At 57.1% G+C, this 21562-nt stretch overlaps 6 protein-coding genes across 6 annotated transcripts; 3 read left to right on the plus strand and 3 right to left on the minus strand.

The window, feature by feature from the left end:
- Positions 1 to 904: 904 nt before the first annotated feature.
- JDV02_008525 (uncharacterized protein) lies at positions 905 to 6496 on the minus strand. The gene is made up of 2 exons (XM_047990135.1): positions 5459 to 6496; positions 905 to 5399 (listed from the first exon to the last, which is right to left on the minus strand). The coding sequence occupies exons 1-2, from the start codon at positions 6109 to 6111 to the stop codon at positions 1367 to 1369; spliced, it is 4686 nt and encodes a 1561-aa protein (XP_047846141.1). The 5' UTR covers positions 6112 to 6496; the 3' UTR covers positions 905 to 1366.
- A 1225-nt stretch (positions 6497 to 7721) lies between these two features.
- Positions 7722 to 10604, plus strand: JDV02_008526 (uncharacterized protein; the record flags this gene model as incomplete). Its single annotated transcript, XM_047990136.1, has 4 exons — positions 7722 to 7735; positions 8068 to 8740; positions 8797 to 9189; positions 9399 to 10604. The coding sequence occupies 4 exons, from the start codon at positions 7722 to 7724 to the stop codon at positions 10602 to 10604; spliced, it is 2286 nt and encodes a 761-aa protein (XP_047846142.1).
- Positions 10605 to 11364: 760 nt separating this feature from the next.
- JDV02_008527 (uncharacterized protein) lies at positions 11365 to 12177 on the minus strand (the record flags this gene model as incomplete). Its single annotated transcript, XM_047990137.1, has 3 exons — positions 11365 to 11769; positions 11887 to 12030; positions 12124 to 12177. The coding sequence occupies 3 exons, from the start codon at positions 12175 to 12177 to the stop codon at positions 11365 to 11367; spliced, it is 603 nt and encodes a 200-aa protein (XP_047846143.1).
- Positions 12178 to 13430: 1253 nt separating this feature from the next.
- On the plus strand, positions 13431 to 15999 carry JDV02_008528 (uncharacterized protein). The gene is made up of 2 exons (XM_047990138.1): positions 13431 to 15304; positions 15379 to 15999. The coding sequence occupies exons 1-2, from the start codon at positions 14324 to 14326 to the stop codon at positions 15580 to 15582; spliced, it is 1185 nt and encodes a 394-aa protein (XP_047846144.1). The 5' UTR covers positions 13431 to 14323; the 3' UTR covers positions 15583 to 15999.
- Positions 15843 to 18489, minus strand: JDV02_008529 (Carboxypeptidase D). The gene is made up of 2 exons (XM_047990139.1): positions 17680 to 18489; positions 15843 to 17625 (listed from the first exon to the last, which is right to left on the minus strand). Exons 1-2 carry the CDS (start codon positions 18109 to 18111, stop codon positions 16051 to 16053), a joined length of 2007 nt encoding a protein of 668 aa, XP_047846145.1. The 5' UTR covers positions 18112 to 18489; the 3' UTR covers positions 15843 to 16050.
- Positions 18490 to 20031: 1542 nt separating this feature from the next.
- On the plus strand, positions 20032 to 21524 carry JDV02_008530 (uncharacterized protein). Its single transcript, XM_047990140.1, has 7 exons — positions 20032 to 20185; positions 20257 to 20279; positions 20351 to 20361; positions 20435 to 20464; positions 20519 to 20814; positions 20867 to 21273; positions 21329 to 21524. Exons 1-7 carry the CDS (start codon positions 20140 to 20142, stop codon positions 21413 to 21415), a joined length of 900 nt encoding a protein of 299 aa, XP_047846146.1. The 5' UTR covers positions 20032 to 20139; the 3' UTR covers positions 21416 to 21524.
- The last annotated feature ends 38 nt before the right edge of the window (positions 21525 to 21562 follow it).

Consider the following 21562-nt stretch of genomic DNA (forward strand, 5'->3'; position numbering starts at 1 on the left):
CAGGGAGGTAGATTAGTACCTTAGTAGGTAAGTAGGTACCTACGACGCTGTGCTACCGTGCCTGGGTGACCTCCGTTTAGGCTCCACTCGACACCCTGCCCGCCTGCCCACAGGCGCTACCACGTACCGGGGGGCAGGCGGTGGGCGGGCTCTCCTCTCCCCAGTGGAGCAAGGGGACCAGGTCAAGTCACAGGTGCCCATTTGAGGGGGGCCCTCGTGACAGGATGGGAGAGCAGCCGGCTTTCGTCATCGGCTCGCAGCCCCAGGAGCAGTGGCCGCACTCCGATCACGCAAAGCCCGCGCATTGTGAGCACAACCTCCGCGAAACTCGGGCCGCGGCATGGCATCACCGGCAGGACCAGCGAGAGGAGCTGTCGCAATTAGCAGCAATCCGGCAGGATCAACGGCAGGTCAGCATCCGCATTCCCAGCAGCGGCAGAACGAGCAGCCAGCGGACTCGACGTCAGCAGGTGGAGGCATTCCGAGTCACGATGCGATAAGGTAGCTCCAATGGTGTCAACCATACTGTACCTACCAAGGTACTAAGTTAGTAGGCACCAACAGGCAGTAGCAATGTCGGGGGCCAGCAGCACGGGAACTGAACGCCCGCTCATACATTAAAGTATCCCCGACTGATTGGCACCGTCAATTGCGGATACAATACCCCTCGCCAATGTCAACGCTAACCCAACCACGCATGCCGGAAGTGATAGGTGAGCGATACTAACTTGGGACTGACTGTGAGCACCCTGCTGGCCAGTCACGCTCCCACCTTGGGGCACAGGCCCGTCAAGACCAACCACTGCACCCATCGACCCAAGAGAGATTCGGTGCCCGTTTGAGCCGCTGGCCTCCCATTAGACAAAGCGATCAAGGGTCGCCTCCACAAACGTGCCGTCATGCACGGGCCTTCAGGCTCATCGCGAGTGGCTTGTGGCGGCCCGTAGAGCACTTTGCCGCAGCCACGCACAACGATGCCTAGATTCTTGACGCTGGGTCATTCGGTGTACTGCGCTTGACATAAGGCTGCCTGTTCATCCCTTGAACATGACCCGTACGCCATTCCATAATCAAGATCTTTGGCTGTATGACGATACGTGACAACTTGGGATTGCAAGGCTTCTGCCCCTCACCGACTCTCAGACACCGCGGACAAACCTTGCGTGTACATCATCAATACTTGCCTACCATGGCTTGCAGATATAGTTTCCTGTCTCTATTCCCAAGGTATCCCAACCGAGCGCTCCGCGCAAAACGATACATACCATGGACATTGGTCCGCCAGTCGCTATTCCTCCAACGCCTTGTTAATCGCATCGATCTATACAGTAAATTCGAGTTGCAAAACTGTATGCAAAAGCAAGCCTCAGCCTTTGTTTCCCTTGCCCTTGATGCTCTTACCGCTGGAACCTCTCCCAGCTGCCTGCTCGCCTGTGGCTGGAGAGTCTGGCGCCTTGCCTGTCCTGTCCCTAACCCCCTTGCGGCCCCGTCTATTTGCGACTGCGCTTTTGTCGTTGCCCCTGGCTTTTCTGCGCTGTTCCTCCTCTTGTGCACGACGGCTCTCTTGATCCCACCACTCTTGAAACGCTTGTTCTTGTTGAATCTCCTGGAGAGACCTTTTCGCGACAGCCTCCTTGACCAGCTCCTGCTCGCGCCTTTGCTGTCCTATTATGTCTGCCATACTTGCGCCTTGCGCGGGCTCTGCTTTTGGCGCTGGGGTGATGTAGGACTTGGAGTGCGGGACCAACGGCTTTCTCTGCGGCTGGCTTGACAAGTTCGGTGTTGCTGCAGGCGAGCTGTTAGTACGACCCTGTCCAGGAAACCTTGTGTCGGGCGAGGCTGTTCTTCTCCGACTGTGCTCAGCTTCGGATGCGACCAGGGGTTTAGTCTTCACTGGTGCAGTACGCGCAGCCTCCATTGACATTGCCTCTTGCAACGATGCCTTGGGAATCGGAGCTGCCGCCTTCCATGGCGGTGCACGGGCTTCCGACGTGACTTTCTCCCAAGCAGTCTGCTTCGTCTTATCGTCTTGGGCTGCAGCCTCAGCCTCTGCCTGTAACTGCAATTGTCTCTTCCGCTCTTTTTGGGACATCTTGGGTTGCGTCCTAGCCGAGGCGACACTCTTCCCAGCCTGCGCAGCCAAGCCAGCAGTAAGGGCAGATTTACCTGGCTCCTGGGATAAAGCATCCTTCAGGTCCAACTTCGAAGAGGGAACGGTCGGGGCTGCCCAAGGGCCGCTGACTTTCCTAAACGGTGTACCGAGCTGCAGAGGGGGCACATCGCAGACTTTTGTTGGGGCGGCATTTGGGGTCTGAGCGGGTGATAGGCTCGATGGCGTGGGCTTGCCAGAGTTGCCAGCAGACAAACCACCTGCACTTCGCCACCCCTCAGGAAGCTGCAAGATGCCATCCACATCCGCAGATTGTTTCTGTTCGGCGCGAGGGCGAGTGTATGGTGGAGAAGTCGAGCCACCAAGCTTAGCTGCCTCGTCATCGTCCATGTCGAAGATCATATCTCCCTGAGTTTCCTTGGGTCGTAGATTGGGGCTGAAGGGCTCGTTGCGACCGGCACGGGATCTCTGACGAACCCTTTCGGGCGTAGGGGTTCCGGCAATTGATTCATCCAGGCTGCCGACGCGGGCTTTCCAAGATGATGACAGTTTTTTGTCATCTTCTCTCTGAGACAGCTTGAAAGCCATCTCTTTCACCCGCCGGCGGCGCTCTTCCTCGATGTCGATTGCCAAGTCTGGATATTTGTCATGAAGTTGGGCGTCGGCTCGTCCGCTTTTGGCGAATGGTAGACGAGCCAGTTGATTGTCCCGGACGACTTCATCCAGTTCCGCCACGAGGTCATCATCGAGGCCATCAAGAAGGTGGTTTTCCAGCATACATTCTAGCTGCAGGCAGATGTACTCGAGGCCGACGTCTTTGAACTCTGACACCGCGCAGGCGCTGATCTCATTGAGGAGGTTGCCAATGTTCCGCGTCGTAACAAATTTCCCGATCAGAGCCTGACAGATTTGCGAGAGTCGATCCAGCATGAGCTCGTTGGCAACACCCATAACATCTAGGACAAGCTCTGAGAAGTCATCAATGCTAGGGAGTGCAACGTTGTCAAACATCTCCTGGCCGACATCCGCATAAAGGTACTCCATGACATATTCAAAGGTCTCTGGGCGAATATGTTTTAGGTCGATCTGAAGCCTGTCCATGGTCATCGAGCCAGTGCGGCGATCTGCAAGCCACTGCCCCTGGGAGCGTCCATTAAACATGCCCTCAAAAAAGGGACATCTCTGGCACAAGACTTGGCCATGAGCAATGACATCAGCGCCGTCCAGCTGCACAATGATGTCGCCGTCGTCGAAAAAGTCAGGGTCGGCGACAGCTGCTTTCATGTCGGCATCCAGCGACGGCTCTATAGCGGCTTGCAGCCGCGCAGCCGTCTCAAGTCTCGGCATGCGCAAGCTTGTTGCCAACTTCATCAACTCGATCCGAACCTGTCGAAATCTGTATGCCTCCGACGGTGACTCTCGGGTGTACTTCCATACAGGAACGATGTTGTCCTCGTAGGCGAACACCACGATGTTCAGAACGGTGAGAATGTCAACGCCCGGCAATGTGACGACCTGTCTCCCGTTGAGCCTCTCAATGACAAAGGCATCGGAGTGATCTGTGGTGCCAGTACGGCGCTGCCGGGACAACGACTCACGCAACACAGGGCTGCGACCGGTCAGAATCCAGCCATGGACTGGAATTCGAATTTCCGGGCATGTAGCTGTCCGTATCTCGGTGTCGAAGCTGTCGAATCGAGATTGACTAGCGTGTAGCCACTGGGCCAGGTCTTCTTCGAGGTTCTGGCTTCGAAGAATCTCGTGAGAAACAGATCCCGGCTTCTCTCTCGCAATAGCCGCTTGCCAAGCCTTGAGAGGACCTGAAGGCGCCATTGCGGACTCGGTCGCGGAGAAACCTCGTAGGCTCAGGAGCGAAGCCATGTCCTTCCACAGAGTCTGGTCGTCCACGCGTATCTCCTCAGACATAACACTTATGTCCTTCCTAACTGCTGCAAAAGCCCCAAAAGTAGAGCTTCGCACCTTGACGCAACCAGTGATATACGGGACACGCTCAAACTTGAAATCCTTCTTCTTCGCACCCGATTTCGAAAATGCGGCTGTACTTCCCTTGGACCGCTTGACTCTTTTCCAAACGGCACCGGACTGTGTGCTGATGATGACGGAGCCGTGTTCGCCAATGCTGACAGAGGCAACACCGTCTTTTCTCGAATCCCAAATGCATTGAGGTTGCGTCACGGCTCCTCTGATCTTGACCGGATTAGTTGTAGAGCCTGCTGGGGGGTTCGCATCCGCCTTGTGGTTGAGTTGCATGGTGTATAAGTCACCACGGGCTGTGACCACCGCAATGGTGTCACAGCCAGAGGCAATGAAACGAATGTCTTTTCGGCCAGAGTCATATCGGTTTGAGAAGGATGAAACTATCAAGTTATGGTTGGTGAGGATATCGGGCGCGGGGAACTTGACAAGGTTGTAACCGTAATTGGTAAAAACCCAGACGGTGTGGTTTGACAGGAGACAAGTAGTAGCCTTGTCGATAGCAGATACCATGTCAATAGGTGCTGAAAGCAGTGACGCCGCGACCTTCCTTGGAATCGGTTGAACTGCGAGTGTCCGTGAATCGGCGTCCATCAAGGCTAGTTGCCCTAGGTTACGCCCCCAGCAATAAAGAGCCGAGTTCGTAAAGGCCACTGAATGGACTGCCGATGCGGCAACGCCCAACACAATTTCCTTTTTTAGTGGTCCAAAGACTTGGCGAGGTGTGAGGCTCACGGGCTCCTCGTCGGATCGGATCGGAGAGGGCAATATGTAACCAAGCTGCGAATCCTCGTTCGATCCCCATGTCCAGAGCTCGCCGTTTCCCGCAACAGCCATGGAATGATTTTGGCCAAGAGCGACGTGTCGCACTGTTCGATCGGAGAACGGGCCTTGCACCGGCACGAATTTGAATTGCGTGTTTTCGTCGCCAAGACCCAACCTACCCAATCTCCCGACTCCGCAGACATACAAGTTCGACACGGGGTCTGTCGTTACGACTGCAGTATGCAGCTTAGACATGACAACGTCTTGGATGATGAGGGGCTTGTTGCGTAGCAGAGTTGGAATCCCTTCCAGGTCCGGTAAAGACTGAGAGGACTCCATATCGTGTTCTTCCAGGTATGCTTGGTGGAAGCGGTGCAAGAGCTCCTCGGGCCGATGGAGTATGATACGCTCTGGGAACTGCCGGTCATCTCCGTCCCCAACGCCCAGCGAGACATTTTTGTTGCTCCCAAACACGAAAAATTCGCCACCTTCGGTAGGGGCCGAGGCTCCGTGAGGATCGCCGGCATTGCTGTGCAATGTTCAGCGCCGTCTCGCGAAAAGAAGGGGTGGGGGTGATGATGTACTGACCCTTGAGAAGGCTCGTCGTCGCTGTCTATACTAGCTGTCCCATCGTCTGATCCGAGAACTTCATTCCTGGTCTTCAGCGACCGGGAAGCGATGGTAGAGTTGTAAAGATCAAACGGGCTGAGACCTTCGTTGTCCTTGGTCTTGATTAGATGGCCGACTTTGCCCACGGAGAGCGCATGGTTCGTCAGGTCGCCGCGTTCCTTTGCCAACAAAGCGCGTGCGATGGACACGTTTCCAGCATATAATGACCTGTGCAAAGCATTCCAGCCGCTCTCGTGGTCTTGCACATAAATATCGATGGCCGGATGGTCCAGCAGAGCCTCGACGAACTCGTGGGCACTCGGATCAGTTGACGAGGCTGCGCGCAGTAACAAGGTTAAACCAGCATGGTCGCGACTATTTATTTCGTTCCGGCCAAAAGCGCTGCCACCATCCTTGGATCTGCCATGCGCAGGTGTGAAAGCCGTCGACTTCCGGGCCTTGCCTCCGCGAGGTGGCGTTCCAAACCCGCCGGGGCTGGCGGCGACGTGACTTGAACCATGTCCTATCGCCGGACTCCTGGCCCCGATATTGTTGGTGCTGGCCGGAGCCAATAGACGTCGAAACTGGTCGACATTGTCTTGCCAGTAACTTGTCCAGAGGAGGTGACTCATGGGCGGGGTGATTGGAGACGAGCGATTGTTCCAGACGCTTGAAAGGCACCTCGCTGTGAATCTCTCGGGATCACGGCTTCTTTAAAGGTGCGATTTGTAGCGCCGGACTGCCCCCAGTTGTGGGAGACGACGAGCGGCGATTATTTCACTCTGGCTCTCGGGCAGTGGGTGGCGCGGTATGGTGGTGCGGTTGCGACGAGTCGTGGGCTTCGGTCGTCGGCGCGTTATCGGGTCGCCGCGCGCGTAGTATCGGAACGGATGCGTAAGGTGAAAGAAGGCTTCAGAAAGAAGAGTTTCGATGCCGGAAACTCGTTTTTGGCTCAAGGGTTCGAAATGGGGTCGTAGGCGCTGGGAGAGTTGAAGAGGGGACGAAATGCGGTCCGTCGCGCTCGACGAAGATGGCCTTGATGAAGATGCCCTGGATTTGTGCTTGTGCGCGTCAGCGGGTTCGTAGCGGGGTACGGGCAGCACATGCCGAGCTGTGGGCGCTGGCAAGGTACCCAGTACTCTACGCGGTATCATGCCTGCATGGATGCTACTAAAGTGCATGCGAGTACCTGGAGCCCCCACCACGCCACATCCAAGCTTCAGAGTGGGAGAGCAGCCAATGAGCCGCCGCACCGGCAACGTGCCGGATTGTAGGGCAGATAGGGCTTGAGCAGTTCCATCGCGCTTTTACACGTGGCTCAATCCTGGTGCAATTATTTGCCAACGCGGTCTATCCAAGAGGGCACCAGCAAATGCCATATGCGCCTGCAGCCCGAGAACGGGCAATGCCAGACGCGCTCACTGGCCGGTTGGCGTCAGCTTTCGGCAGTCATGTGTGCTTTTTGTACGGGATAAGTTGTGAGCCGCCGTGTAACACAGCCTAATGATAGGCCGCGGCAGTCATCCACCAGTCAGCCGGGGTGCGCGCGGCGGGGAGAGAAAGGGGGGAGATTTGACCGCAGGCATTGTGTCTGGTCAACATGTACGTACCCAGGACCCGGGGTTATGGGAAACCTGTTGAAATCTCCCCCGCGATATGCAGGCAGCTGGATCTACGATCTCCGGTCCGGATGCCCCGCCTCCAAAGGCTGTTATGTTACTGGTCTCTGCAGCCCCTGACAGTCCCGCCCCGAGCCCCAGCGATCTTGTAACAACATCATGGAGCTGCCTCTCTGTGCTCGGTAACACGTACCACCTTTGGTGGCTGGCTACGGCGAGAAGAATCAGCTTTTACTCCCGAACCTTGCGCTCTTTGGAGACCTTGTACGGGGTACTGTTGTGCCTCTATAACTTGTCTTGTTCCTGAATCCTGCATGTATATACTGTACGTGGAATGGTTGAACCGTGACTGGCCTGTAGGACATGGAGTATAGCACGTACAGTATACAAAGCAGACACAACTTGTGGCTATCTTGGTCTTAGGTATTCGCGAAGGCTACTCTTCGGTGCGGCACAACCAGTTGGATTGAGAGAATGGTGCTGAGATGATGTTGTCTGCATGGAATTGACTGTTGTTGAGTGTGAGGTGCGCATCATTCGCCTTTGGGCTGTAGTTGTCGTGGAAACAAACGCACGCTGTGTGCCTTGAGAGTTGTGCCGCCGTCACAACTCTCGGTCTTCTCATGTTCTCCGATGCGTCACCTTTTCTCTTTAACCCTCATGCAGTTATTGCGCAGTTTCGTCTTATTTCTCTTGTGTGATGAAGCTCTCACTTGCCTGCAACTACTTACCGGCTTCGTTCCTCTTCTCTTCCTCTTTGCTCTTCTGTAGTCTGGTCGCAGCCTCTCGTTTTTAACTCTACTCTTTCCTTACCTCCTCTATCCTCGAACTTCCCACCTTCTCTGCCTTCACATCTCTTTCTCTCTCTCCTCCTGTTACTTGCTTCCTTCTTCAACTATCTCACTCTTCATCCCTACCCGCTAGTTTGCTCTTCGCAAGTCATCCCACCACACAACTCACTTATCATAGCTTCTCTAGGAGCTTCATCTCCTCAAACTTGCGACTGCTGAGGCCTCTCGTGCCCCCGTCTCGAACCTTTACAAGCTACAAGCAACCTATTCCACGACCGATTGCGTGTTGCACGGCGAAGATGGACGACCTCGACCCATCGCTGGGTCATATTGACCTGAACTCGATGGAAGGAGTGCAGCCAGATATCGTCTCGCCAATTCACGAAGGCAACGCACCGATTCACGGCGGCAGTGGCGATGATGACGCCGACCCGATGGGCGGGATTGCTATGAACAACATCAACAGCTCGAATGGTGCCAACGCTTTGAACATTGCGGCTGCTGCAAACGGAGCAAGCGAGATGGGCAATTCTGATGGCGAAAATGACGAGAGCGGTCACGAGAACGCCCAAGACAGCGACAACGACGCCGATGAAAGCAACCAAGTCCCTGAGATCCACTCCGAGATTGCCAGCGACTCGGAAAACGAAGCGCTTGGCCCTGGTTTGAACCAGTCTCAGATCCAGGCGCTGGAGAGGATCAAGGACAAGTCACGCCGCCGCCGGGAACTCCTCGTGACGTTCCACGATCAGAACCAAGTGCTCGCAGGCACGATCAGGGACCTCCGCAGAGAGAAGAGAGAGCTCCAAAAACAGCTGAACAATTCAAAGCCCCGTCGTCGTACCCGGGAGGTGAGTGTTCGTGCACTTTGCCGACAGGTTTGTATAATCTAACCTGGTGGTGAAAGACTTGGCGAACCCGTCTCCATAGACTTCACATAGGAAACCCACACCCGCTCTACGGTACCTACGAGGCGGTATACAAACTAGCTTGTCGGGAAAGCAACACGGCCCCCCATCCGCAGCGAGTGCACCCAGATCTCGTTCTTGTTTCGCAGCAGCAGGCTCCCGTGATACCATCGACAGGCCCATCGGCCTATTACACGGGGCCAAATCCTCTTCCTCTCGGTGTAATTTCCCGCATTCTGCGCTTCGCGTTGTACTTCCCAGGTGAGGTCGTTCATGCGCTCTCGCGTCTGGACTCGGAAGAGGAGCCCCGATCACAGCAACACGCCCGGGAGTATTCCCTGCTGCATCGCTTCCACGTGGGCGATTCTGCCGTGAGCCTCACGTACAGCGCGGTCAGACCGAATGTGATGCTTGCCCCTCTCATGGCGTCGAGGTTCTGTCACTTCATTGGGTGCAACGTCTTCTATGGGATGAATACCTTTGCCTTCTCATCTCTCGGCGAGCTGGGGGTCTTTTGCGGTGGAATCGTTCGTCCCTCTCTTTCCTTCCCCCGGGGACACCTTTTTGGTTCTCTGAACTGACTGTTACTTGGCTTTTGCAGGGTCCGAGACTGCATCGCCTGCAGCACATCGAGATTCTGTGGACAGGCTCGCAGTGGCTGACATATCCCATCGCCGAAGACGGACCAAAGAAATTCACCTCGCGCCGCACTCGACCGCTGATGCACTTCACGCAAATGCCAAGGCTGAGGACCCTGGTGGTTCACCTGCAAGAGGGTGTCAGCGCTACCTTGGACAACCGTTCCAGGTATACACGGCGCAACTACGAGCCGCGGCAGGTGATGCGATTCCTGCAAGCCAGGACAGCTGGACAGGATAACATCAGGCTCTCCCGGAATCTACGCGGCCTGCAGGGGATCGACAACATCAGACTCCTTCGGGGCATGGAGTCTGTGCAGTTTCTGGATTGGGATCGCTGGTTTGTGGAACGAGTGCGTGCGCCCGTCAAGGACCAGTCATTCCAGGACGACATCAACAGAGTTGTCCTGCTACCAAAGACGAGTCGAGAAGCAGCCAGGTCGGCTCTGAGGCGCTTGGCGCCTCTCAATCGCCATTGGAGTCCTTCTGAGGAACACTGGCAGCTGCTCCGCGCAGCTTGCCCAGGGCTGGGTCGAAGATCGTGCGCCGTAGTGCCAGTCCGCCCATCGCCAGCACCCACCTTGCGGTCAAACGGTACCTCGATCAATACCGCCATCATCCTGCCTGATTCGTCAGACGACACCGATTCCTCAGACGAGGAAAGCGATGGCTCCAGCTCTCGTGGAAGCAACGGCAGTGGCTCCTCAAGTTCGGGGTCTAGTTCAGACGGTGACGATTCCTCCGGCGGTAACACGCATGGCGCTTCTAGCTCAGGCCCAAGCCTTTCAGGGACCGCCACCAGAACGCATAGTGACGGGTCTAGCCCCAGTTATGCTGTCATGGTTGACTTGACTGGCGGCAGTGATGAGGAAATGGACGATGCTCCCGGCAGCAGCCACGGAGTTGACGGAGACGGGGACGTGGACATGCCTGACGCCAGGGACACCAGTCAAGGAGGACAAGAGGAGTCACTGTTCGTGCCCGATCCTTCGTTTAGACAGGCTTCAGTGGCTTCGGGTCATGCCAGATCATCGGGTGGACCTCAAGCGTTTGCTGGCTCCGTTATCGGCAGTAGTAATGGCAGCGGGGGGACTCACTCGGGCGAGAGCAGCCTGTTTGTCAGATCGGAGTCCACAATCGATTTGACTGAAGACACCGACACTGAATAGGAGGATAGAGAGAAGCATCAGCAGACAGACAGGATACGAATGGTATCTGGGAAACATGGAGTAGGCGGGGGAACGGGGAACACAAGACGAAGAGGGAAGGACATGTACCCAGGCATCAGGGTAGACAGATGTTATTGGGCCACATCGGGAACAGCTAATATACGGACGGGGTCGTACAGTGCTAGGATTGGGAACATTGGACGGGCTTATTAACCATTACGAGTCGAAACGCTACTACTTACAGACCAGAGCGATAGAACGAGACCTCATCGAATACCCTGCATTGGCGAGTGAAGGCGTCAATCAAGTACACGGGGTAGTCCATCAATCATGATACATTTATTTCACTCGATGCCATTCTAGGCCAATGATCATGGTCGTGCTCGTTGCGCGTTGTCCCCCAAAACGCCAGATGTCTAAACCTGAGCCTCATAGCCGTGTGGTCTATGCATCTATGTCCCTTTTATGTCATGTCTCATAAAACCAGAGAGTAAATCAAAGCCATCAAAGCGATAATAAGGGAGGGAAAGCAGTACACAGCCTGTGGGTACGCATGCAACCCTGGGGCTTTGACCTGCTCAATGCCAGAGCCCCGCGCCCTAGCAGAATGCACCCCGCGTACCATTTACCAAACGCCGTTGCTTGGGTATAATAGGCCTAGAAGCAATGCTGGCGACGCAATCAAATAAAAATGCCGCCGGAACCCGTGAGGGACGAGTGAAGAAAGATGAAGAGAGTTGCCTGCGTGGCGTGGAACGACTCAATCGACCTCGACTTGAAAGCCTATGGCGTAGCGCATTCCGGTCGAGTCCAGGTCGATGGGGATGATGCTCAGGGCATTGTAGAAGCGCTGCCCGTTCTTTTTGAAGTTTTTGAGCCTCAACTGAATCTCCTGACGAGAGCGGATGGCCCTACGCATGCGCTGAATCGAAGACTTGTCGGTGCAGGCGGTGGCGCGGGATGGTTTCACGCCGCCAGGCGTCTGCAGGAAGCGGCAGTTGCGCCCAATCACCTCAGACATGGAGTAGCCGGTAAGCTCGCAAAAGGCATCGGAAGCGTAGACAATGGGCTGGTCAGGAAGGTCGAGGTTGCAGAGAATCAATGCGACGGAGCAGTCAACGGCGCCGAGCTCGATCTGCGGATTCGGGCGACACATGACGCGCAGCTATATGGGCCACTCGGGTCAGAGTTTCTCTCGGCAACGGTTCCGGGGGTGTGTGGTGCGAGCAAAGGACTCGACAGGAAATGACGAGTCGCATGAGAAAACGGGTGGCTTGCTTACCAGAATGCTCATCATGTCGTATCCGGTCGCAGAATAGAGGCCGGGGTAGATGACGGGATCCTCGAGTTCACGCCAGCTACCTCGCGGAGCCGCGGCCGCGTCGCTGTCGTTATCACCGGCAGGCTGGCTAGTAGGAAATTGATACTGCCGGACCTCGCGTCAGCCACGCGGCCTCCATTTTGCGAAACCATCCACCAAGCAGTGAGTTATACATGCAGCACGGGAGAGGGTGCTCACCTCCAGGGCCTGGACCTCCCAGGGGTTCATTGGAGGCGGTGCTTTGGATGCCATGGCCGTGTAGCCGCGATGGTTGTTGGCGCGGGAGGCAGGGCGGACGCTGAGAGGATGGATGGGATGGAGGAGAGGGCGGAATGAGAGGCGGCAGAGAGGGTATAGAAGAGGTATGAAGTGTCGATCCGGGCCGCGGGGATCAGGGGATCAAGGCGCAAACCAAAGCGACAAGTAGAGGAGGCAATATGTGTGGTATGATTTATGTGGGAATGTCGATGAGAGATGCGGATATCGATGAGGCCCGGGCCTAGCTGCAGCCGGCGGCGGCAGAGTGCAGGCACGTAGGCCGTAGCACCTTCCATGGAATCCTCGATCCCGCGCGCCTCGTCCCAGGCCCCCACGGTGATGCTTGGGAGCGGTTCCACTCTGTGACTAGTAGAGCCGGCAGACGTCGGCGACCTGTGAGTGATGAAGCTCGGTCCCGGGACAGAAGACAGACAAGACAGCTGGGCGGCACGCCAACCAGGCAGGCAGGACACACCTCCCTCCGGTCCAGCCAGTCCAGGTGCGGACGGACGAGCGGGTCCTGCCAGCCATGCGCAGCGTAAGACAGCGATGGCCAAGCCTAGCGGCCAGATCGCGGCCATCGCCAGGCCACCGTGGTGATCGGCGGCGGCGTGGGGAGCTGCTGGAGGACCCAAAGTTTGCTTGCTTGGCTTGTCTGCAGGGACCGCATCGCCGGGAGGCTCCACGCGCGGGCGCAGGCGCAGGGCAGGGGGAGGAGCGTAGCCCCCGGGAGCCCGGGCGGGCGACCCCAAGGCCCCTCCTTCTGTGTGTGTTGAGGTATTAGGTTACAGCAGTTGAGGCTTGAACAATGTTGTTGGTCGCAACCTGGCCGGCACCTAGCCGAGCGAGCAGCAGCGAGGAGGAGCCGATCGTTGGTACTTGGTACCCCGACCGGAGGAGAGGCGGTGTTAGACCGGTAGCGCAGCGTGGCCCGGGCGCCGGGCGTGCCGGGTTGAGACACTAGCACCGACGGCCCCGCAGGCGTCCGGATTGGACCGATGGGCAGGTGCCAGGCCGTCGATTGACGATCGATGTCGATGCCGAGCGCGTCATCTATCACGACGGATCTGGGCCAGGGCGGCCTGACGACACTCTGCCATGCTGCGGTTGGGGGTCACTCCCTCCCCACCGGTCCAGACCCCGCCCATCCGTGCCCGTGGGCGCATGCTCCGTGGTCGAAATTGAATTTTGCATAAGAACCATGTTGCATGTCCTTGTCCGTCTCGGTCGCGAATCGCGCCTGATCCCTACCATCGGGCTTTGCCAACCTCGCTGACGGACCGGCAGTTTGGGGCGACTGCATACCGCCTGTCGGCGCTGTGGGCACCAGCTGCCCTACCCTGCTCTGCCCTGTCCTGTCCTGCTCAGCCCTGAATTTGTTGTTGATGCCGTCCGTCTGGGTTCAGGCCGTTGCGGGCTGGGGTCAAGCCGCATCATCGTCGTCACGGTCCCGGGCGGCGTCATCAACTGGTATGTACTTCGTAGTAGCATCGCTCATCGCGTGGTGTCGCATCGCGTCCGGCATCGCCATCGGCATCCGCATCGACCGCTCTTGCTCTCTCTCTCTTTTGAGCCATGCCTGCGCATCTGTGTGAACGTCGTCACGTTTCGGTGCGACAGCTGCGGCAACGGCGATGCAGCTAGTTCGTACTTCGTACATACAGTGTGGTCCCTGGGAAGATACAACAATGGCAGACTTGCCTGACTTGTCTTGGCCACGTCACGGTACGTGGCCCGTGACCAATGCAACTGTGCCTTGCCCTCGCATCGACAAGCTGACCTGCCGTTGTGTGTGGGCTGTGGACGGGAGGGGAGAAGCGGGGGGGGGGGGGGGGGGACCCTGCCATTGTGCAAGCCATGACGCACGTTTTGGCAAGATGCGCTCCAGCGCACCTGCTGCTTCCCTGCGCGGCAGCAGCCGAATGAATCCAATGACCTGGACGCGTCCAGTCGCGTTGCCCCACCGCGCCATCCCACCCGATCCCAGAAGCCTCAACACCGGACCGGACCGATCTGACATCGCCGCTTGCTTCGTTCTGCGGCCCTTACCGAAGCCACCCTGTCTCGTAACTACTACCGCAAAAGTCGCCGTCTGCTAGGCTTGTGAGCCCGGCCCCCACCGCCGCCACCGCAGCTCGCCATGCCACGCCTGGTGAATCGCGGGACGGCCGCTCCCCCCTCAGCCGCTCCCGACCTGCCGCCGTACGAGCCGCCCTCATGCCCGCTCAACGAGGCTGCCCGCACCGCCCTTGGCCAACTGTCCAACCATCGTGGCACCGCACCCTACGAATCGCAGATCAAGGAGGCCATCCGAGGGCTTGGCCTCGGCGTTGGGGACGTACACGAGCGTCTCCTCTCCCAACAACAGCGACTCGAAGCATTACGCGAGCGTCGCCGCGAGAAGGGCCTAGCCGAAAAGTCGCCCGAGGAGGAGCGCCTCGAGGAGCACCTCGCTTCTTTCGAGGATGAAGTCGACGCCGTGACTCGCGAGTCCGAGGAGACCCTGCGCGGCCTCATCGACATGCGAAACGAACTCGAGGACGAGGCCGTCATCCTTGGCGAGCTGTACACAACCGCCGCGACGTCTAGTGCTGCCATCGCGGCGGCTGCACAGCAGCGCCGTGGCGCTGATCTCGGGCCCGAAGATGGCGACGAAGAGGATGATCGCAAGGCGGACCCCGTGCCCAGCTCTCTCGACACTCTGCGGGAGCTGCGTGCGTGGAAGCTCGCAGAGTACACAAAACTCACGCCCATTCAGCGCTACGCCAGGAACAACGATTACGCCGGATTCAAGAAGCTGTGGCACGACGCTGCTGCGGGAGAGGGCGGCGCGCCACTGCCCGACGCGTCTCGCTGGTTCCGCTCCAACGGCCAGCCCGTCATGGACCGCCCTGGCACCGACAACCGGAGGGCCACCGCGGGTGCCGGGGAGGAAGATGACGACGACGACGACGTTGCCGTTGCGCGCGAGTTTGTCAGCCTCAAGTGCCCGTTGACACTGCGGGACATGGAGCAGCCATACAGCAACGTCAAATGCAAGCACACGTTTGAGAAGAGCGCCATCCTCGACTACCTACCACGCACGGGGGTCGTACAGTGTCCCCAAACAGGCTGCTCCGAGGTGAGTCGTGCACTGCGGGGACGCCCCAGCCTGTGTGTCACAATCGTATATGCTAACCTTGACCCTTGTTATAGACGTTCTCAAGTGCGAGTTTTAAGGATGACTTTTACCTCGATGAGCCAATGCTTCGACGAATCCAGCGAGCGCGACAAACTGATCGCAATAATGATATGGATGAGGACGAAGAGGATGACGAGGATGACGAGGACGAGGCGTCAATGGTTGTAGGCGATGCAAGACGTGTCCGAGGTCGGATGCCTAAACCCGAACCACAATAAGGGGCTATGGATGTAAAGCTGTGGTAGGTTGACGAGGGATGAAGATGATACCCCTGGGTTGGCGAGCTCGGCCACTCAGTATTGCGAAGTTCAGCAGGCCTGTTACGCAATCCCACGTTGTATGGAAGCCTATGCATGGGCTTATTGCACGCTCGTCGCCCTTGTAGTCTTGACGGCCAAGGACGCTTGCCGCATGCTATTGGATTCCGGCCTGCCTACGGGGGAGCAATGAGGCACACGAGTCACTAGAGCAAGGAGAGCAACGGCAGAAGTTGCCTTCTATTGAAACTTGGCTCCCTTGCCAATATTGCCCCCAAAAAACTGATATCTACAAACTCCCCATTATGTCCCGGGCCAATCGGATACCCAAAATTTCTTGGCCGCAAATGTATGCCTTCGCCGCTGTGTAAATAAATGCTCATTCATGCCTGCCCCCCCAGGTATGGCGCCATGGCCGAGACCCGAGACCTATATTAGACGCAGAAGCCCATGCAACGCCAGCAGCGAGGCGTAAATCTCCCACGCCGATAACTCGGGCCCCAACACCGCCGTAGCCGCGTTGGTCGGCGTGGGTGTCGTCGTGGCGGTGAAGACCCCCGTCATGGTATCTGAAGCGGCCGACGTGGTCGTAGACGTTGGGGTCTGCGTGGCCAAGGGCCAGTCCTCCGACTTGCTATATAGTATTCCATTAATGACCACTCCCTCTCCACTCGCGGCGAGGTTTTGAGCATCCTTGTCGCACGTCGACTCATATGCGCGGACGTAGCACGTTGGCTTCAACTTGTCCGGCAGCTTCTCCGCTTTCGTCGAGTTCAGCGGGCCCGTCGTGTTGTAGGCGCTCAAATCAATGTCCTTGCCTGTCGACACCGACGTGCCCAGGAGGATCCGCGCAAAGACCTGGAACGCCGTCTCGGGCTGGTACGAGGCAACAGCGTGGCCGGCCTGGTAGACCCGGCTGAAGGATAGATTGCCAAACTGACGCACCTCGCCGCCGACGTACGAGTCGTTGACAATGATGGGAGCATAGCCTGCAGCCGGGAACTTGGTAGCGTACTCGCCTCCGGCCTGCTGCGCGATGCTCAGAGACACGGCCTCGCCGCCAAACCAGTTACAAATGTAGTCGCGGTCGCCGTAGATGAGGCCCACGCGCACCCCGTCCTGAACAAGCTTCGCCAAGCGTCTGACATTGCCGCCGCGGCCAGCATCCCCTGTGCCGTTAAAGTTCCTGAAGACGCTATCGCTTGACGAGGTATAGTTGATAGGCGAGCCAATTGCGCGCTGGACGCTCTCCTGGTTGAGGTAGTCGACAAAGTACATGGGCGGGAACGGATCCGCCGCCGGAGCAGAGAGGTCGTACACACTCCTGTTTGACTGGAAGAAGAGGTCTTCCATTTCTGAGCATGCGACCGCCGCCTGAGTACATAGGTCGTTGACAATCCCTTGGTCGCCCGCCCCTGTGGGATCCATGCTTGCGGCCGCAGCCTGGCATTGTGTTTCGAGGTCTTTGCAGCCCCCTGGTCTCGCAAACTTGTCCAGGTAGAACTTGGCCTCCCGATCAGTATATGCTCTGACTCCGTATGTGTTGTTGATGGCATAGTTGATGTACATGGGTGATTCGATGACCCTGTCGATACATCCGTTCACGATCCCCAACGACTTTAGTCGAACCTCAACAGTCGAATTGCGACTCAAAGTCCCCATCAGTCGTTTCTGGTTTTGCGCCTCCCACGTTTCCGCGAATATCGGTCCGTACATGCCTCCGTAGCTCTCTGCGAAGAGGCTGACTGCTACCGAGCTGTTGGAGCGTGTCCGGTTCCGCGGAAAAGTATTAAGAAAACCCTGTAGGACATGCCACGTCCCCATCGCCGCCAGCTGTGTCGTATTGACGGTGGAGTTGGCGTTGTTCGTGCTGAATGTGCCATTGATCAGATCCCAATCGGGTGAGGAGTCAAGCGGAGGAACCGGTGGCTCGGCAATGGTTTCGTTGACCATGGATATGGTGCCGTTCGTTGGCTTGTCGTACGAGAATCCGACTTGATTAGGCTATTTGACGTGAGCATAAACGTCCAAAACCCGACGTTGCACGAGTTGACGAACCTGGTCGATGAAAAGCATGTTGGAGGCACGGTCCCAGCCCCATTCCCTCGCAACAGTGTCATACTTGTCCATGCCCTTCTCAACCACCGCGCACGGTCCGTTGCCCGTGAAGAAGCCATACATGGAGCTTGAGCCAGGGCCGCCATTGAGCCAAACCGTCAGATTTTCTGTCGGGTTCCGGGCCTCGACAAACCAAAAGAAGAGATTCGTGGGGTAGTCGCCGGGAATGTTGACCCAGCCCGTGTATTGCTTTTGCCTGGCAAAGGCCGTCTTGCAGACGCCGTCGGGCTGCTTGTACGAAACGGTGACGTTACTGTTGCCAGGTGAGCGCACCACGGTGAGGTTACGCGCGTTGGCGTCTTGGGACAAGAACTGGGCGGCGCCATCAGAGGTCCATGTCGCCAAAAGAGCGATGGCGGTCGGAAGGCGCATGACGTGGCGGGCGATACACTGGCCTCGGCCGTCTCTGCTGCCTCCGTAGTCGAGAGATGAATTATATGCCCGGCCCGGAGCAACAATGGCGAATTAGTAACCAAAGTGCCGCAAGCTTGCACAAGGTGAGGCGGTGCCGGCCTGTGGGAACATTGGCGATGACGATGACCTCGGAGCGGACGACGGGATCAGGGGAACGAGCGAAACTGCCTCTTGTATGAATGCAAAACGAGAGCCAAATCACGCAGACAAGTCAAGGCGCGAAAAAGAGAGACAAAAAGACAAGAGGAGCGACAGCTGGACTCATTGACAGCAGGCACCGCTGCGTCTGTCTGTGGAGCATGACCGTGCTTGAGGGGGGAGGGAAAGCTCCCAAGCTGGGGGAGACAGACGGGTGAGATGCATGGCTAGCGAGGCGATCCAATGCGGCTGACGCAGCTCGGTGCGGTTCCTGGCACTTCTTGCGCCTCGCCTTGCGCCTCGCGCTGGGTCAGGCCTGGTTCAGTGGTGGGGGGGCGCTCAGTGATCCAGTTCGTCCGTTGGCCGCTGCTTGGCTTTGACGCGGGGGCCCCAGCGGCTCCGCCTCCAGGGCATTGATGGGGATTGCACAGCGGAGACCTTGATAATTACAGAGGATGTACCTTGGTTATTACCGCCAACCCAGGCGTTCATGCGAGCCCAGGCCGCCACAGCCAAGCCAGCCAAGTGCTGGCTTTTTAGAATACGACCGTCTGGGTTGCAAGCGAGCCCAGACAACAAAGTGTTGCGTGGCAATTGCCTTGGCCGCGTGGGGTACTTTGGGTGAAACACGACTCCTCGAAGATTGTATGTGGACGGCGATCCAACAAACATTGCCGATAGTACTAGCACAAACGCATGCTGCCAATGTCAATCACCATGACCTGTTGGCCATTTAGTGGCTGTGGACGCGGCTTGCTGTAGCAGCTCGTCTCCACGCGACAACAGTATCAATCCAGCAGATGGACCCCAGCCCTGCTGGTACAACATCAAGCGAAGCCAAGAGTAATTCTCCCCCCATTGTGGGCCGTCTTGTACTTTGCTACTTCCAGAACATTTCGCTGCCTCTTCCTTGCGGATGGATGTCGCTCGTTCGTCGTTGTTGCCGTTGTCTGATTGCTTCCAAAGCTCTTGCTAAAAGAAAGGTCCTCGCCGTTGTTGAGCCAGCCTTTGCTCGTGATAGGAAGCATCTGATGGGAAGATGTCTACGATTAAGGCAATTACTCGTCGTAAATAGATCCATAAAATCCCGTTCGGCTGTCAACTCTCCGCAGATGCCAAAATGTGGGAGCAGACACTTCAAGTATTACCCAGAGTGGGTGGGCCAGGTGGAAGCAGCCAAGGACGCCTGCATTGCATGTCCGCAACAGCTCTGTCGCAATTCGCGATGAGCTGTTGAACCATCAGGATGAATCGTGTGGCCCTGAAGAGGGACATAATGACACCCATCACTGCAATTGAAAAGTCGCCTACTTCGTACTTCTGCGGAGGCCAAATGTTAGGTGCCGGAAAAAGACATATCCATCGACCTGGCCCCTGGGAGTACAGTAGTAGGCTATCATCATCACGATACAGGCGGGGGCTTGGCTAGGCCTGCCGCGTACTGCCGAATTGAGCACACGCCGTCTCTTCTCCCACGATTAGCCCAAAATGGACGCGTGTCGGGCGCATACAGTACCTTTTCAGGTTTGCACCCGGTGATGCCCAAAAATGGCCTCTGATTGGTTTATACTACCTCATTCTTCTCTCAACTACCCCGCCGATCATGTCAAGTCTGGAAAAAACACGTGCGAGCCTTGTTTGCAACGGCGTGCGCGGACTGCGGGCAGCCGGTTGTGTGGGGGCGGATATCCCCGGCAACGGAGCCGCCAAAATCGAACGTGCGCAGAACCGCCCTCCCCTCAAGGCTCCAGCACCGGCACCGAGTTCCCCTCCACGCCGCACAACTTCTTCGACTCCTTGCGACAGCGTTTGCCGGCATTTACGGACGCAACCTCGCAAGCCGTCATCATGTCGCAGGAGAAGCCGCTCCCCTTTGCCTACCAGTTCGCCGCAGGTCCGTCCGCCTCCCGGTCGAGAGTCCTCGCCCTCGCATAATTTCTCGGTCCGTCGCTAACATGTCGTTAGGCGCGGTTGCTGGCGTCTCGGAGGTAGAGCTCACTTCTTCTCTCTACGCATATGGTTCTTGCTAGGCTTGCTGACAATGTGGCTACTCTTATAGATTCTGCTGATGTGAGCGCTCACGCCGACCCCGACAAACTCCATCACTTCTTTACGAAACGGCACTGACGATTACTGCCTACAGGTACCCGTTGGATGTCCTGAAAACTCGCATGTGCGTCCACATTTGATATGCTAGGGTCCTGGACAAGTGCTGAACAGCTTCCAGTCAACTCCAGACGGGCAAGGGTACGGGCGCGGAGTCGTACAATGGCATGATGGATTGCTTCCGGAAGATTGTTAAGAATGAGGGTTTCTCTCGCCTCTACCGCGGAATCTCTGCCCCGATTCTCATGGAAGCTCCCAAGCGAGCCACCAAGTTCGCCGCCAACGATGAATGGGGCAAGGCCTACCGCAAGATGTTCGGCGTGCCTCAGATGACGCAGTCCCTGTCTGTCCTCACCGGCGCCACCGCCGGCGCCACCGAGTCGTTTGTCGTCGTGCCATTCGAGCTGGTCAAGATTCGTGAGCCTCCTCCATTGTTTTGGCTCGCTTACCTTGGCTGACTGTACTGCAGGTCTCCAGGATAAAGCTTCCGCTGGCAAGTACAACGGCATGATCGACTGTGTCACCAAGACGGTGCGCAACGAAGGGCCATTGGCCTTGTACCAGGGACTGGAGAGCACCATGTGGCGTCACATCCTCTGGAACGCTGGCTATTTCGGCTGCATTTTCCAAGTCCGGCAGCTGATGCCCAAGGCTGAAAACAAGCGCAGCCAAATGTTCAATGACCTCATCTCGGGCGCCATCGGTGGCACCGTAGGTACCATACTGAACTGTGGAATGGACGTCGTGAAGAGTCGTATACAGAACACGCCGCGGGTTCCAGGTGTTGTTCCAAAGTACAACTGGGCGTGGCCGGCTATTTTCACCGTCCTGCGGGAAGAGGGCCCGGCCGCGCTCTACAAGGGCTTCTTGCCGAAGGTACGCAAATCCAATATCAGCAGTCATACTCCACATATGCTCACTACGTCATTAGGTGCTTCGTTTGGGTCCTGGTGGTGGTGTTTTGCTGGTTGTCTTCACCACTGTGTCTGATATGTTTCGCAAGCTACATTACGGATAGAGCTATGGACTCGGGCAAGACGGGTCTTTTCTGAGTAGATTTAGATCAAGACTTTAGACCATTCACTAAGTCACCGTTCCCAAAGAAAACGAACAGTACGTGAGCCGAGCTATACGGAAGTAGGCGTGCTACGATATGTGTCATGGA

This window comes from Purpureocillium takamizusanense, chromosome 8 (genome assembly GCF_022605165.1).
Source record: "Purpureocillium takamizusanense chromosome 8, complete sequence".
In the NCBI taxonomy this organism is placed as follows: Eukaryota; Fungi; Ascomycota; class Sordariomycetes; order Hypocreales; family Ophiocordycipitaceae; genus Purpureocillium; species Purpureocillium takamizusanense.

Coding starts and splice junctions, on each gene's coding strand:
- JDV02_008525 (XM_047990135.1), bottom strand. CDS start 6,111: ATGAGTCACCTCCTCTGGACAAGTTACTGGCAAGACAATGTCGACCAG. Junction 5,400..5,458: donor GACGACGAGCCTTCTCAAGG/GTCAGTACATCA, acceptor AACATTGCACAG/CAATGCCGGCGATCCTCACG.
- JDV02_008528 (XM_047990138.1), top strand. CDS start 14,324: ATGCCACGCCTGGTGAATCGCGGGACGGCCGCTCCCCCCTCAGCCGCT. Junction 15,305..15,378: donor CCCAAACAGGCTGCTCCGAG/GTGAGTCGTGCA, acceptor CCCTTGTTATAG/ACGTTCTCAAGTGCGAGTTT.
- JDV02_008529 (XM_047990139.1), bottom strand. CDS start 18,111: ATGCGCCTTCCGACCGCCATCGCTCTTTTGGCGACATGGACCTCTGAT. Junction 17,626..17,679: donor ACATGCTTTTCATCGACCAG/GTTCGTCAACTC, acceptor CACGTCAAATAG/CCTAATCAAGTCGGATTCTC.
- JDV02_008530 (XM_047990140.1), top strand. CDS start 20,140: ATGTCGCAGGAGAAGCCGCTCCCCTTTGCCTACCAGTTCGCCGCAG. Junction 20,815..20,866: donor ATTCGAGCTGGTCAAGATTC/GTGAGCCTCCTC, acceptor ACTGTACTGCAG/GTCTCCAGGATAAAGCTTCC. Junction 21,274..21,328: donor ACAAGGGCTTCTTGCCGAAG/GTACGCAAATCC, acceptor CTACGTCATTAG/GTGCTTCGTTTGGGTCCTGG.